Source organism: Mustela nivalis (assembly GCF_964662115.1).
Source record: "Mustela nivalis genome assembly, chromosome: 12".
In the NCBI taxonomy this organism is placed as follows: domain Eukaryota; kingdom Metazoa; phylum Chordata; class Mammalia; order Carnivora; family Mustelidae; genus Mustela; species Mustela nivalis.
In genome coordinates this window covers 51,537,234-51,553,610 of record NC_139031.1, presented here as the reverse complement: position 1 = coordinate 51,553,610, position 16,377 = coordinate 51,537,234, and the positions used below count along the sequence as shown (strand labels likewise).

At 38.4% G+C, this 16,377-nt stretch overlaps 1 protein-coding gene across 5 annotated transcripts in view; it reads left to right on the top strand.

The window, feature by feature from the left end:
* Nucleotides 1–557: 557 nt before the first annotated feature.
* The window catches only part of SP4 (Sp4 transcription factor), an 87,995-nt gene continuing 72,175 nt past the window's right edge, over nucleotides 558–16,377 (top strand). The window contains exons 1-3 of one of the 5 annotated variants that reach the window (XM_082692483.1): nucleotides 558–814; nucleotides 1,230–1,357; nucleotides 1,861–3,415. In XM_082692483.1, the coding sequence (XP_082548609.1) occupies nucleotides 808–814; nucleotides 1,230–1,357; nucleotides 1,861–3,415 (1,690 nt within the window). In that variant the 5' untranslated portion in view covers nucleotides 558–807. The remainder of the gene's footprint in view (nucleotides 815–1,229; nucleotides 1,358–1,860; nucleotides 3,416–16,377) is intronic. The other 4 variants (XM_082692485.1, XM_082692486.1, XM_082692484.1 and 1 more) reach the window with 4 other exon arrangements.

Below are 16,377 nucleotides of genomic sequence, written 5' to 3'. Positions count from 1 at the left end.
GTCACCAGGGGCTCAGCCAATGGGGACCAAGCCAGGGAAAAAGGGCGCCCGGGTCCGGATGCGCCTCAGGAAAGCCATGCTCCCTGCGCAGGGGCAGCAGGCAGTTCACCCGGCACGGCGAGTCGTCGGTGGTCCGCACGCCCCCTCATCCGACCCACTCGCTTCCCTTGAGCGACAGCCCTCCTTTTTTCTTTAGTGGCAATTCCGAGGGATGCTGGAGCCGGTTTTTGAGGGGAGGGCGCTGGGAAATGAGTAGGGGGCGGGATATCCTGAGACAACAAGTTTGGCTGTATGGAGGGCCTACCGGCAGCGAGCCGGAGCTAGAACGCCGAGAGAAGGAGCACTGGAGAATCCAAGGGAGGAAAAGAAAAGCGGCTGAAAGGATAACCCCGAGAAAGGGGGTGGAGAGGAGGCGGCCCCAGCGCCCCGGCCCCCGGCAGGTCGGCGGCCAATCCGCTGGGGGAAGGGGTGGAGAGTCGGCGGCTCCGGCGGAGAGAGGCCGAGGGGGGTGGGGAGTCGGCCGGGCTCGCACCGCCCTGGCCCCGCCCCCGGCCCGCGCCGCCGCCCGCGCCGCGCGCCGCCGCTGTCAATCAAGGACGAGTCAGCCGGGCTCGGGCGGAGAGAGGAGCTGCTACGCCACAGCCCAGCGGCGGCCATTCGCGGAAAAAGAGGCAGAGCCTGTGCCAGCTACAGCCTCCTCCGAGCCACCGCGGGCGGGCGGGACCGGCCTCTCCTCCCGCCTCGCCCCCACCCCCACCCACCTCTATCCCTGTGTCTCCGTCTGAGGGTTTGTCCTGTTAATGCGGGATGAGCGGTACGTATTCTCCACCCCCCTCGGTCTCCTTCACCGCCTCCCTCCCTCCCTCCTTCCCCAGACCCTGCTCGGTTCTCCCCCCTCCCCCGGGGCCGCTGAGATGCTTTAAGGGGAGGAGGAGAGGAAGGGAGGGTATCAGGGGGTGGGAAGGAGGGTTGTGTTTTGTCTTAATGTCTGAGAGAGAACAACCTTCTGGGTGTTGCTCTGGAGCGGATGGGTCGGGTTTCAAACCACGTTTTGTGATATCCCCCTCCTCCCTTCCCTCCTTCTCCCCCACCCCCTGCCGGTGTGCGTGGATCGCGGGTTTATGGAGATTAATGTTCAGGGGGAGGGGGAGAGGAGTGGGGGGGGAAGACGAATAATAATAATCCTAATAACCTGTTGTCGTTGGCCGCGGGGGGGGGGTTTGTTGCAGATCAGAAGAAGGAGGAGGAGGAGGAGGCGGCGGCGGCAGCGGCAGCAGCAGCGGCGATGGCTACAGAAGGAGGGAAAACCTCTGAGCCAGAGAATAACAATAAAAAACCCAAAACCTCAGGCTCTCAGGTAAAAGCAAACATATAAAAAAAATTCATCACGAAACGTTAGGGGAGAGAGGGAGTTATGTCCTTTAATTGCCCAAAACTGAAGAACAGAATACAAATGTTCATCCACTCAAAGCATCTTTCTGAGAGTGAGGAAGTTAAATTGTAAATTCATAAGATTTCACACGTTTGAGGGATAACGTTGATTAAAATTACACCAGGAACTCAGACTAGTAGAAAAGGGTGTGTATTTTCCCAAGGGCATTTTGAATTTATGAGAATATACTTGAAGAAAGTTTGTTAGAAATTTTCTTTTATTTGAACTTTATATTACAGTATCTGCGTCCTTATTCTTGTCTTACTGCTTTTGTTACTATTTCTTTTTGATTTCTGTCACTTCCTAAGTTCTAAAACATAGAGCTGTCAAAATAAATAAATAAATAAACCCCCTTCCAACTACTAGCTCCACTAAATCCACCCACTTTTTTTCCCCCCCCTCTCCTTTACCATCTCATTTTTGGGTAGGACTCTCAGCCCTCTCCTCTGGCTTTACTGGCAGCTACTTGCAGCAAAATAGGGACTCCTGGTGAAAATCAAGCAACTGGACAACAACAAATAATTATAGATCCAAGCCAAGGATTGGTGCAACTTCAAAATCAACCACAACAGCTAGAACTGGTAACAACACAACTTGCTGGAAACACTTGGCAACTTGTTGCCTCCACTCCTCCTGCTTCAAAAGAAAATAACGTTTCTCAACCAGCTTCTAGTTCATCTAGTTCTTCCAGCAGTAATAACGGGAGTGCATCTCCTACAAAAACTAAATCAGGTAATTCTTCCACCCCTGGTCAATTTCAAGTCATACAAGTACAAAATCCAAGCGGTAGTGTGCAGTACCAAGTGATTCCACAACTTCAGACTGTGGAAGGCCAGCAAATTCAAATCAATCCAACTAGTAGTTCATCTCTACAGGATTTGCAGGGTCAAATTCAGCTCATTTCTGCAGGTAATAATCAAGCTATACTCACAGCTGCTAACAGGACAGCTTCTGGGAATATTCTTGCTCAAAACCTGGCAAATCAGACCGTTCCAGTCCAAATTAGACCTGGTGTTTCAATACCACTGCAATTACAGACCCTTCCTGGTACTCAGGCTCAAGTTGTAACAACCCTACCAATTAACATTGGAGGCGTGACGTTGGCTTTGCCAGTGATAAACAACGTGACTGCCGGAGGAGGGACTGGACAGGTTGGCCAGCCTGCTACTACTACTGATAGTGGGACTTCCAATGGGAGTCAGTTAGTTTCCACACCCACCACCACCACTGCTTCTGCCAGTACTATGCCGGAATCTCCCTCCTCCTCCACTACCTGCACAACCACTGCTTCAACATCTCTGACGAGCAGTGACACGTTAGTGAGCTCAGCAGACACGGGCCAGTATGCAAGCACATCAGCCAGTAGTTCTGAACGCACTATTGAAGAATCTCAAACACCTGCTGCTACTGAGTCTGAAGCGCAGAGCTCCAGTCAGCTTCAGTCTAATGGAATACAGAATACACAGGATCAATCAAATTCTCTTCAGCAGGTACAAATTGTAGGCCAGCCTATCTTACAGCAGATCCAGATCCAACAGCCTCAGCAGCAGATCATTCAGGCTATTCCACCGCAGTCATTTCAACTTCAGTCAGGGCAGACAATTCAGACCATCCAGCAGCAGCCTTTGCAGAATGTTCAACTTCAAGCAGTAAATCCGACTCAGGTGCTTATCAGGGCTCCAACATTAACACCTTCAGGGCAAATCAGTTGGCAAACTGTACAGGTTCAGAATATTCAGAGTCTTTCAAATTTGCAAGTTCAGAATGCTGGGTTATCCCAACAATTAACCATCACCCCAGTGTCTTCAAGTGGTGGCACAACTCTTGCTCAGATTGCTCCTGTGGCTGTTGCTGGTGCCCCAATAACTTTGAATACTGCCCAGCTTGCATCAGTGCCTAACCTTCAGACAGTGAGTGTTGCCAACCTGGGTGCTGCAGGTGTTCAAGTGCAAGGAGTTCCAGTTACAATCACTAGTGTTGCAGGTAAGCTACTGCTGTCTTTTCTCTATAACATTCTTTCATGCAGTTTTTAATAACAATTAGTTAAACTTTTTCTTTGCTAACTCTTAGGTTTGATATAGACCTCTGAAGTAAACATCGTAAGAAATCTAAAATCACTGGAATATTAATTGCCATAACTTTTGCCATCAGTGTGACCCATTCACATCTGTACGTTTTAATACGGGGTTTTACGTGTGAAATTTGCTAGACACTTTTTTATAAATTTATTCTTCCATGGAGCAAAACTTCCTAATTAGAGTCATAATTATCTTGTGTAATTTAGAGATTATATTTGAATACACTTGAAGTCTTCAGAAAGAACTCTAATAAAAATGACGTTTACATCTTCTTTAAAGGAAAGTGGGTTTAAAGCTGAATTAGTATACAGTTGTAAATCTGTTGAAGTTTTAATTCTACTTGGTAAAAAGGCTAACTTTTTCTTAAATTGGAAGTTCTGCTTCAGTATCTTGTTGTTCGTGCTTTTGGGTTTTATTAAACAGTGTTCTTTAAAAGTAGATGTTGATGAAGTTTTGAGATACAATTGTTAAGTTACAAATTGATTAATTTTTGTCTGCTTTTCTGTTAAAACCAGGATTTTCTCAGGATTTTTGAATAATTATTCATATATAAAATTATACTTAAATCTTATGGTGGTTATATTATTTATCGGTATTTTTAGTGTGAAGCTGTTGAAAAGCAATTAAAAATGAAAATAGTAGAATGTGGCTAATTCGAATTAATTGTAGTAAGGTCATTTTAAAACCAATTATAAAGGAGTTATTTGTTATGCATATGAAGTCATTTCTGAAGTATTTGGAAAATTAGTCTAACTAAGTATTTTAAATTTTCTTGATTTGTCTTATTTTACCTAATAATACCTTTTGTTTTCAGTAATTAAACATTTTTTACTGATTTTGGTTCGGTGAAAACCTAGTTGTGGTTTAAGCGCCTTTGATACTGTCAGATATGTTTAATCAAATATTTTTATTTTGATAATCTGAAATGAATAAACATCACTTTTAATGACCTTTCTTGAAACAAGTTTCAGAAGAATTATGCAAGGGCTTTTGTTTTGTAGTTAATACCTAGAGTAGATGTATATGTTTATAATTGGATGTTGCCAGATAGAGTTCTCTGATAATGAAGAACAGAGATTATGTGTTTTATTTAGATGCCCATTGCCTCTAAACTAGATCTATCCAGTAGACTTTTCTGTGATGTTGAAGTGTTGTATATCTTACTTATCCAGTGTGTTAGCCAGTAGCCACGTGCAGCTACTGAGCATTTAAAATGTGGCTCCTGAAACTGAGGAACTGACTTTTAAATTTATTTAATTTTAATTTAAATAGCCGCATGTGATTAGTGGCTTCTGTATTGCTAAAACAGTAACCTAATCAAAGTATTTTGTGTGTGGTACTTTTCCCCCTAAAGCTATTGCAGCACAATTTTAGAAGTATTTCTCTGGATTACAATCCATAGCTTGCTTTGTTCATTCTCTTTTCCTAAAAATTGACAGTATATTAAGTATTAATGAAAAATGTCTGTTTTTGTTTGGTTGGATGACAGTTTGCATTACCAAAAGTTATTTCACTTATATTTTTGATTTGCCCTTTACGCATTTGTGAGTTATGATTAAGAGAATTGAATAATTTGTAATTTAGGTTAGGAATAGTTAATTTTTCTGTACTGTAATTGGTATCAGTTACAACCCAGAGTTTCCCCCCTTAACCATTGTGAGGGTAAGTCATTGATAGGAATGTGGTTTTCTGACTACCTAACTCAGATTTACTTGAATGATGCATTGTTAGGAAGGCAAGATCCACTTTCTGGACCTGTAACTTTTGGGGGTGTGGTCAAGGAATTTGCTTTTCACACAAATTTTCCAGGTCATTCTAAATCTCACTGAAATTTGAGAACCAAGGATCTGGACATCAGTAGTGAACTCTAAAGCAAAATATGGCAGCAGATGGGTGTTGGAGCTAGTTCATGTGTGCCTCATAGAATGGATTTTTGATGGCAAAGAGAACTTAAGAGTTATTATTTCACAAGCATATATTGACTAGCCACATGCTGCGCACTCCCAATAGGTATGTTTAGTCTTCATTTTCAGAGCTAATTTTTTTTTATTTTTTTATTTAAGAAGTTTAAATTATTTGGGTGTTACTGAGTATTTCAGGAGATTTAAACTTTACCTAGTTGATTTTTTTTTTCTCCTGAAACCAAAGATTTTAAATTTTGTTGATGTTAAAGAGTTTATGTTCTAATAGGTATGCTCAGTCATTTTAAGAAGATAGCCATGTTATAAAGACCAGAATTGTACTAACTTCTACAAGTCAGTGCAATTAATCTGGTCCTAGTTGCTCATAGATTTTTACCTTACTGTTTAGTATAGTAGGTGTTTGACAAATGTTTGTTTGCTGAATAAGGTGTAGAAGGTGATGGAGAAGATAGCAGTTTGGAATTGGGAGCAGTGCCCTTGGAGTGGTTTTAATGAAGCTGATTAAATGGCTCTATTTTCATTAATTTCTTTTGGCTTTGAGTTTTTCAGACATTAAGAGTGGGATACCAGGTACTTTATTCTCTCTAGAAGAGGGAGAATGAGCAATAAATGTCCATATATCTCTTTTATAAATGAGCCCTGAGCTTTTACTTTATGTCCCCACCTTTTGGTACTTTTTGATTATTTTATGTGTCTATTCCTTCCCCCAAATGATATTATTTAATTTTGTTTAATGGAAGATTTTTGCTTTAAATAGTTATGACAACCATTAACGAGATTTGAAAAAAAATTATTAATAGCTGACTTTGAGAGAATGTAATGACTAGCTCACTAACAGTGGGCTGTAAGTTATCATCCATCCTCATGTCACTCTTCAAGAGATACGGAAAGGGTCTGGATGATATGGACAGGAAAAACAATTTTATATGGTAATCAAATGAAACCAGTTCTTGAATGAAGCTAAGGAGCTTCATACTTGATTTTATGAAATGAGAATGTTAGTGACAACCTAGGGGGAGTCTCTTTCCTTGATAATGAATTCCACATAATGTGTTTTTGTGATTTGGTCTCCTCTCAGAATTCTGACTTCCAGGCTGAGTATCTAGCATTTAATTAGTTGGAATTGTAGTAGGAACTAAGTACATGCTCCCCCTACATACTTAGGGTTTATTCCTTACTGCGATTATGAGTTTGACTGTGACTGAAGGAAAAGCAGAATTCCCTTTTTAAGAACAAAGGTAACATCGTACTGCTGGTTTAAGAACATCCTTTGTTTTAATTGATGAAAGATTTTTGCTCTAAAAGAACTACCTGTTTGCACAGTGTACTCGTGTAGCTAACGAGCCCTAAATAAAACGAACTTAAGGAGTTATATCTCCTTAGTTAAAGAATTAGAACATGGAGGGACCATTGATACCTAAATCTGTAATTAACTTGCACTGACTGAGGATTTGATTTGGTTTTGGCTTTAATTGTCATCTGTCGTGACAGATCATGCTTTTGGTTGATGGATGGATATTTCTTTCTTTTCTTTTTTTTTTTTTTTTTTTCCATTTCAGTGGCAGTTCACATTTTTAGGCTAATTCCTATGCAGAGGAAGTTCAAACTCAAATATGTTGCTGGCCCTTCACAAACTTGACTATCTAACCTTCATTTTGGGGGGGATTTAAAGTATGAAACCTGGGGATGTAGCACAATCAGGAAAGGAAAGCCAATTCTTCATAATTAGGGAAAATGGGGGCCAAACAAAAGAAAATGGGGGCCAAAGAAAATAATTGACATTTGTATTTAATTTAGAAACCTAACAATTTAGTAGAATCAGCTTCTTACACCAGACTTTTACAGAGCTACTAAAAGTAGAAATTGGCTAGAATTTTAGTACTAATATGATTTTTCTTAGCTATATACGTTAATTTGGGTTTTCTTAGTAGGCATCTTAAAATAACGTACATGTGTTGTACATATATACAGGTACATAAACATATATGTGTGTTTGTGTTTGTAACAATACAAATACCTCCTTTGGTTGTTACTTCTGTTTTTAAAAAAAGTCAGGTGTGCTCTTAAAATTTTATTTCTTTAAAATCTTATAGCACTGTTTGTTACATATGGAATTTGTTATGGAGAACTTTTATCTTGTACCCTAAGTAATTTAGATTCTGAATTAACAAGTTGGTTTTACCCATTAGATGATGTATGGCATGTAACATTTGTTGATGATGTAACAATATCATTACCAATTTTTAAATTTTTCACAGAAGATGAAAACATATCCATTGTAAAGCTACATTAATTTTTAGAAGGGCACCTTTGAGAAGGATTTCAGGATAAAGAGAGGTGCAGAGGAAAATAAGAGTTTTAATTATGTTTTTTGAATCTGAATCAGGGAACAATATAATAAGTAATACTTAAGGATATTGGAACGCACATAAAAGCAAGTTGAAGAGGAAAAAGAAGGAAGCTTGATTAAGAAGGACGATGGGGAAAAAAAAAGAAGGAAGATGGGGGAAAGCGCTATACATTCTTATGTGCATTCTTAAATAACATAGATTTACAGGATGACAGAATTTTAGTTTGAAAGTATCGTTGAGTTTACTGCTCACCAGTTGTAGCCTTTTGGTATCGCTGCTAAAGTCTCTTTATAAAGGAATTTTGTATTTTATTTTTCTCTTATTAAGTAAGAGCAGAAATACGGATCAGGTTCTACAGCACTACATGAAGTACTTGGGGATGACATAGTAATAATTGAGGGGGTATGGATGGGCTCTTCTATACTCTTAGTTTTAAGATTGGCTGTTCATAAAGCCTGTCAGTTTGCTACCTAATGAATGAGCAGATTGTGGCAAAGGGAAGCCTGTTGAACCACAGATTGCTTATGTATGTATGTGGTGAGATAAGAACTTAATGAAGTTGTAGTTAACTAATATAATTTAAAGGTAATTGAGTGTCTCTTCCCCTCCCTCATTCCTTAATGGTATTTTAGAAATGAAGAAACTGAAGCCCAGAAAAGTTCAATTTCTTGTACTTTTTGGCAGAGTGACGACTAGAATCTTGACTGCTACTCCAGTTGTCTTTCTGCTATATTGCTGGCTTTGTTAACCAGTCTTTTGCTAGTAAACAAGTAAATGTAGTTGAAGTTTAGGGACCAGAGAGTATCTTGACTTTGTCTTTTCCAGGTGGACTGTGTCTGTTGTCACTGGATATTCAGCTTTAGTAATTTGGATATAGTGTTGGTAAAGGCACAATTCCCTAGATCTCCTTGTTACTGAGCTTAATGGTGGAGTCTTAGTGGTATTATTTTGTCCTTTCTTGAAAGAGCAAATTCAGAACTAATGAGATTAGTAAATTCTATATGTAGGTAAGCACATCCTCAGGCTCTCCAGATACTGAATCTTGTCCCAAACTATATTTGGAAATGGCTTTTTTTTTTTTAAACGAGACTTGTGGAGGAAGAAAGCAAACATTTATTATTTACCTTAGAGTGTGTTAGGTGCTAAGATAGGTATTTTATATTATCTCATTAAAACCCACAATATCTTTGTAAGATGGTCTTACTGTGCCTATTTTACAGATAGCCTCATGAACTTTAATTTCTTTGAGAAAATTTGCCCTCCAGTAAGTGGTAGAACCATGATTTAAAGTCATCTGTGATCCTGAGGTTTTTGTTCAGGAGACATAAGGTAGAAGGATGAGTTCACAGGTAAAAGCTATTTTTTATCCTTTTGTGTCTGATATGTCCTTATATCCCATAAAGGTTGGAAACAGAAATGTTGACTATATGTAGTTAAAGTTTGTTCTAGTTCTAACATTCTGTGGCACTGACAGACAATTATGACTGAAAGTAGTTAAATGGTGAATAGAAACTGTTGTGGCTGCATGGAGAGCTCTGTGTTAAACTCACATTTTAAAATACTATATGTGGAAGGTAGAAGGAAGGACATAGGATTAAGAATGAAAACAAAGAGCAGCTTGACATTTTAAGAATAATGTCAGGAAAGGGGCACCTGGGTGGCTCAGTGGGTTAAAGCCTCTGCCTTCAGCTCAGGTCATGATCCCAGGGTCCTGGGTTCGAGCCCCACATTGGGCTCCCTGCTCAGCAGGGGGCCTGCTTCCTCCTCTCTCTCTCTCTCTCTCTCCTCTCTGCCTGACTCTCTGCCTACTTGTGATCTCTGTCAAATAAATAAATAAAATCTAAAAAAAAATAATAATGTCAGGAAAGCAGAAACTATAATAAAGTAGGCTTTTAAAATAAGTAAGGTTTCAGATCACAGCAAAAGACACTGCTTGAGCAAAATGGTGCAATATGAAGAAAAGACAGAGATGCTCCATTATGCTTCTGTTAACCAGTAAGGAAAATGCACTTCCAGCTGAAATGACTAGACTTGTAACTCACTGAGATTATTTGCCCAAGGTAAGTAAGGAGATAAGGGACATTTAGTTGCTTTTTGGATGTCAGAATGATCCAGATAGATGACATCCTTGGGTCAGAAGGAACTTGCAAATTCAGTTTCAAGCTGGTATACATAACTTAAAAGTTATGCAACATGGAAAAAATGAGCATGAATTAAATACCTCACTTTTTGAAAACAATCTCTATTGCAGACAGATGAATTTGATAACATCTTTAACAAAGTCCCTGAGTGGATTATCCAGCAGTTGGTTTCTGAGCATTTAAAAAAGATTTCAGGGATCACTGGGAACTCTTATGGGTTCACTAAGAAAGTATGTTTATATATTCTTCCTCTAGGGTGTCCAGAGGTGTATAGAAAAGAAATAATGGCACCACAATGTATTTTGATTCCAGCATTGATAGTCATGATTTCTTTAAAGGCTCATTCATACCTGGTTGCTCAGTTATGTGAAAAATGACTGTCTACTTTAGTAGAAGTCATTGGTGTTACATAGGTTCTATCATTGATACAGTCCTGTTGAATATTTTTTACAAATACTATAGTGAAAATGGCCTATTTAATGAATTTAAAGATGAGGCAAAGCTGGGAGACTTTGTTAATAATTATGATGGGGATAGACTTGAGATTTGAAGTGATCCTAATACTTTGGAATGCTGGGTCAGAATTAGCAAGATAAATACAATAGATCCTCTGTTTAAAGGGGTAGGGAAAATCGTATACCCACAAGATGAAAAACCTAGGTTGGCAGCAGGACATGTGAAGGTGATTTAGGATTTATTGGCTTAATATGAACTAAGTAGAGTAAAGCTCCTCCTTTACTTTGTGTTTGTGAGACCATTTTTGCAATATTGTGTTCATTGCTAGGTGTGGCACATTTTAAGTGAGACACTGACAAACTGGCAAGCATATCAAGAGAGATTCCTGGAATGCAGAGTGTGGAAAACATTTCATTAGCAATAACTTAAGAGTGAGGGGTTTAATTGTTAAAACAAGAGAAAGTGTGACCACTGTCTGCCTTTTTTTTTTTTTTTTTTTTAAATCTGTTTTGCTTGGCCTGGGAAACCAATAGAATATGTATATTACACACAAGGACTAGTGCTGAAAATAATGAAAGGGTTTGTTTCAGAGAGTAGTGCTTTTCCTGTTTTAGATGCTAGATGTCCATCTATCAGAGACACTGCAGAATATAGAAGAATTTCTTGTATAGAAAGTTTGATTAGGTAAACTGTAAGTCTCCTAATCTAAAATTGAAGATTCTGTGAATATTTGATTATATGTTCCTATTCTGGGTATTTCCACCCAGCATATGGTGAGAGGTCTCTGTCTTAGTTAAACTTACATGACTGACCAAATATTTAGGGATTGGGGATGGTGTTAAGGGGCACATTTACAATTTTTCTTACTATAGAGGGAGTATATTTAAGGTGAATTCTATTAAATAATAAGTATAATTTAATTCATAAGAGTAGATTTCTGTTCTTCACTGTTAGACTTAACTGCATTCTTAGATGCTATTTTTCTATGTTACTTTGCACTTTCATTTGGTTGTGCCAGAGTATTAGTATTTTTAAACATACATTTCGTTGTCCAACATTGATTTGTAGTTAAGATATTTTATCTCAGTAGGTCTTGAACCATGTTATGTTTCTGATACTGTCAGTTTAGTATGAATGATGTGATTACTTTTTCTTTAGTGAAATTGGAGAGAGTTTGGAAAATCTAGGATCCTTAACAGTGTTCAAACTCTGGAAGCACTCATAGCTTCGAATTTGTTAATTTACCCTATGAAGTGAACAGATCCAGTATCTCTTACTTTTTGGCTCAGAATATCCAGGACGTAGGTGTTTCTTAAAAAATTATGCAGAAAATACTAAACCCATTAGGCACTGTGTGTTGAAGTATTTTCATATCAAAATAAAATCACAACATTCTACAATCCATTGCTAAAATAAAAAGGAGAAAGGCTTAAAAACAGTCATTTGAGACTTGAGACCTGTTTAAATAGAAAACGTATTAACTGAGTATGAAGGTTCTCCTTTCCTTAGGTATGGTAATAAAGTTAGGAGTAGGGACTGTTTTATCGGAGAGGTATGGTTCAAGTAGTAGGTTTATTCCTACTGCAGGCATCTGTACTGAGAGGCTGCCTAGAAGACAGGTATTTTGTGTTCTAGGTGATAGGTGTGGCTGAAAGAGGAAACAGGAGAGGCAGAGGAAAAACAAAGTTTATTATACTCACATATGCTAGAGAGACTGTCACTGTACACTGAGAGGGGATCGCATCAGAGGGAGTGCCAAGGGAGCTGGCTCAGCTAAGCAGGTGGGGAGCAGAGAGGGAGGACCCATGGGCATATGCTTTTTTGGGCCGGGGGAGGTCAGGATGGAGTACACAAGAAAAGGCATGAGGGGATTTCATTTAAATGTTACTAGGTCACAGTCAGGGGAAGGTAAGAATGGAAACCATGTGGCAGGAGGCCCCCTTCCCATGCTGGTGCACGTGATTGCCTGGGCTGGGTGCTTACAGCTTGCTTGAGAAGATGTAAATGCTGCAGTAAAACACTTTAAAATTTATAGTACAACAGGACTAGGACTTAGAACTCCTAAATTTTTGCTCAGGTGCTGCTCCCCCCCGTAAGCTTATCCATCCTGGGCAAACATGTTAAAATTGGAGTTTTGTCCTTTTCTCATTTGTAAGTTAGTGGTACTAATTCCCGTTTTACCTCATAGAGTTACAAAGATCATTTGACATAGTATGTACAAAAAAGGTTTGAATATTCTAAAGAAAATTGTACAGTTGACCCTTGAGCAGCGTGGAGATTAAGGGTGATGACCATCACATAGCTGAAAATTAGCATGTAACTTTTGACTCCCCCCAAACTTAACTACTAATAGCCTATTGTTGCCTGGAAGCCTTAGCTATAACATAGAGTCACTTAACACTGTTTTTTATGTCGTATGTATTATGCATATTATATTCTTAAAGTAAACAAAGAGAAAAGTAAACGAAGAAAATTCTTAAAGTAAAAAAAGAAAAAATCATAAGGAAGAGAAAATACAGTGGGAGAATGAGTAGTTTTAGATGTGGATATTAGCTTGAGTTAAATATCAGATACAAAAGAGAAGGTTGTATAAATGGACTATCAGAAACCTTTGAAGTTCAGCTAAGGATGGAGAGAAGTGTATCTATAGGTGAAAAAAAATGTGATTCATTGTAGAAGAGCTAAGTGTCTGCTGCATGCTCTGTGTTAGACTCTGAAAGTACTCACTTGTCTTAAAAAGGTGCTCATGTGGGGAGGTGAGGCTTACATGTGTGAAACAATTACAGAGCAGCTACAATTGCATGTGAAAGTTTATACTTAAATACTGGGCTTTGAGATATGGAAAACAAGTTACAAGAATTTGGAGACAGCTGAGATCAGTGGATTGGAGTCAACAAGGAAGGTTTTCTGTGGTGAAGACTTGAAACATGCCTTGAAAATTGTTGTGGAAAGTGGACATTTGAGACTGACGACTGAGAGGTGAAGAGAGGATGTCTTGAGCTAAGCACCTGAACTTGAGATAAAAAGCATGAAGTCCTCAGGTGGAAGCACTAACCCAGCAAGTGGCGTTTTCTCATCTGTGCTCCTTAGTGTAGGTCTCAGAGAGTAGCTCAGAGTACCCCGAGTGAGCAGCCTGCCACCTCTGCTTCAGGGAAGTTGTGTGTTTATTGGACTGCTTCCTAACGTTTTGTTTGAAGAAATAAAAATAAGTTTGAAAAACAGTCTAGTGGATAGAAGGGTTTTGAATGGAAAGATTGGCAAAGCAAATGATACTATTAAAGTGTTTCTCTATAGATAAAAATATGGAACAGTTAAAATCAGGAGGTCAGTTAAAAAAAACACATTTTTGGAGTAATTTAGTTGTTGAATTCACAGTGGTCTTTAGAAACACTGGCAGTGAACTTGCTTAATACAGAAAACAGGTTGTCAAACTTCCCTTTAGTACTGAGAATGTTGACCTGAAATAAGTGGTAAGGGATTAGGCAAAAACATCAGGTTTGCTGGTTCTTTTTTTCTACCAAGTATAGTAACAGGCATTCAGGAATTGAAGATGAAGTAAGACATGTTTGCTGCTCTCACAGAATATATTATCTGTTGCAGAGACATACTGTATTTTATTTCTTTGCTTCTAAGACGTACTTTTTTTTTTTTTAACATTTTAACATCTTTGAAATTGAAATGCATCTTATAGTCAAAGACATGTCATAATTTTATTAGCAGAATTTTTTTGTCCTTACAGTCACTTGCATCTAGGACTCAATGGGATGTGATGAATATATAGTTAATTACAACATAGCATTTGGTTTATAAAGGCTATGAGTGAGGTGTTATAGAAGACCACAGGGAAAAAAAATGGTTCTGCTTCTAGGGTTCCAGAAATGTTTTCATGGAGAGGGTTATAACTGAGCAAAGCCTTAATGGGTTATTGAAGTTTTGCCAGGTCAGGATGAAGAAGGCCGTTTTACATGGTTATGTTGGATTTTACATGAAGTTTGGAGGTCCGTTTAAGAAGTTCTCTACAAATGTTACAAAATTCAGACTGGGATCAAGAAATATTAACACACATTAAAGGTCAATTGTAAACCGATGGCAGGGGCTGTGTCTTTTAACAGTATTTTTCAACTTGCACATTGATGAATATTGCTTGGTACCTTATAATCCTGATAATTGAACTAGGGGAAAGGACACAGGTAGAAAACTTTGATTTCCTATGAGAATGAGATTAATAGGTCCTTGAAATAGATTCAAGATACATATTTAAAAAAGGAATGAGAGAGTTTATATTCGTAAAAGGAAAATTGATTAGTAAGATGAACTAGAAGGAACTTATATCTGACTTTCATATGTTGTGGTAGATAGTTACAGGTGAGAATCTTAGCAGTGAAGGGAGTTTTGAGGAGAATCCAAAGGTATTTAAAATTTACAGGTTGTTTCTGTCCCTCTGAATTTATTATGTAGGTGCCTCGAAATGTAGCCAGAGAGGTTTTAGAATAGTTCTGTAAATAATGAGTCAAGTCACCATAGCTTTTTGTTCACAGAAGCGGAGCTGCTTTTGCACAGAAGTATAGGAACCAGATAGTGATCTGTGCTGTGGTAAGTGGGTACCTGTCACTGGTGTGGGGGTGGGAGAGGGGGTTGGAACATCCTTGTTTGCTTGTAGTTGAGGGTGCCTAGGCCAGGGAGCTGAGAAAGAAGAGGGAAGAAGAGTAGGTACATATGGTAACAAGTACTAACTGAATTTATATAGGAGAAATGATTATACTTAAAGTGGTTTGTAAGTCCTATACAGTTTCCCATAAAATCTACATGTGAACCTATTTGAGATGTTAACATTTGATGGATATTTTTCAGAAGTGCCACAAATTATGATAATATGCTTGTTGAAGCAGTAATTTGATTATTTTAATTTTATCACAGTTGTGATTTTATTAATTCAGTTTTATAAAATTAAAACACATTATATTTTTATTTCTAGAATTTCTCTCGTCCTTTGTTCTCATTGGCAGGATATCAGTACCTAAATTGATTCTTATCGTAGGGCAGATATATGGTTTTTGTAATATCTTGATAAACTTTTATCCATTTCATGAACTCTCAGCTAGACTACATTCATAAATTTAGTAACTGGGTACTCAGCATCTGTATCGTGAGGCTTGATGTGTTCCTTATATGATCAAATAACATGGGGCTGAACTCCCTTTTCCATAATGTTCTAATGGGGAAAGAAATTAGTTCATTTTTCTTTTATGAATGAAACAAGTAAAAGGGTTCTTTAACTCTTACATTTGGCTCATATTTACTGCATATTTGTAGTGTGCCAGATACTGTATGCAGCACTTGATTTATTAACTCATTTACTCTTCAGAACACTGTATATAGTTAAGCATTGTGGTCATATCCAAAAACTAAGGCCTAGAATGGTAAATAACTAGGTCACATAATCTAAACTCTTTTTGTCTCTTTATGCACAGTGTACTTTGTCCATTACCGCTTAAATTGTCTCTCACTATATACACCCCATGTTCTACAGTGTGTGTTTCCTGTGATCATTTGTGGAATTAATTCATTGTTTCTTATATGTCAAACACTGTGCTTAAACATTTTATGCATATTAACCCGTTTAATTTTTGCAATTCTATGAAGAAGGTAATGATGGTGACTTTCGTTTATATAACAGGAAACCAAGGCTATCAGAGGTTAATACCTTGGCCAAGGTTATGCACCCCGTATGTTAGATGGCTACTAAGTGAAAGTACTTTTGATAAGGCTGGTCTGGGTGAACAGCACCATCACCTACCTTTACAGCGAAGCAATACTGTTTTAAGTAATTTACTGTAATTCGTGTAGTATATTCAGTAAGGCATTGATTCCTGTATCTTTAGCTGAGCACTCTACTCTTTAGGGGCACAGGGCATAAATGCCACACAGAGGATTAGGGGGGAAAAAAAGATTTTATTACTTTGTGTGTCCTATATTGATTGGGAATTTGAAGTTAGC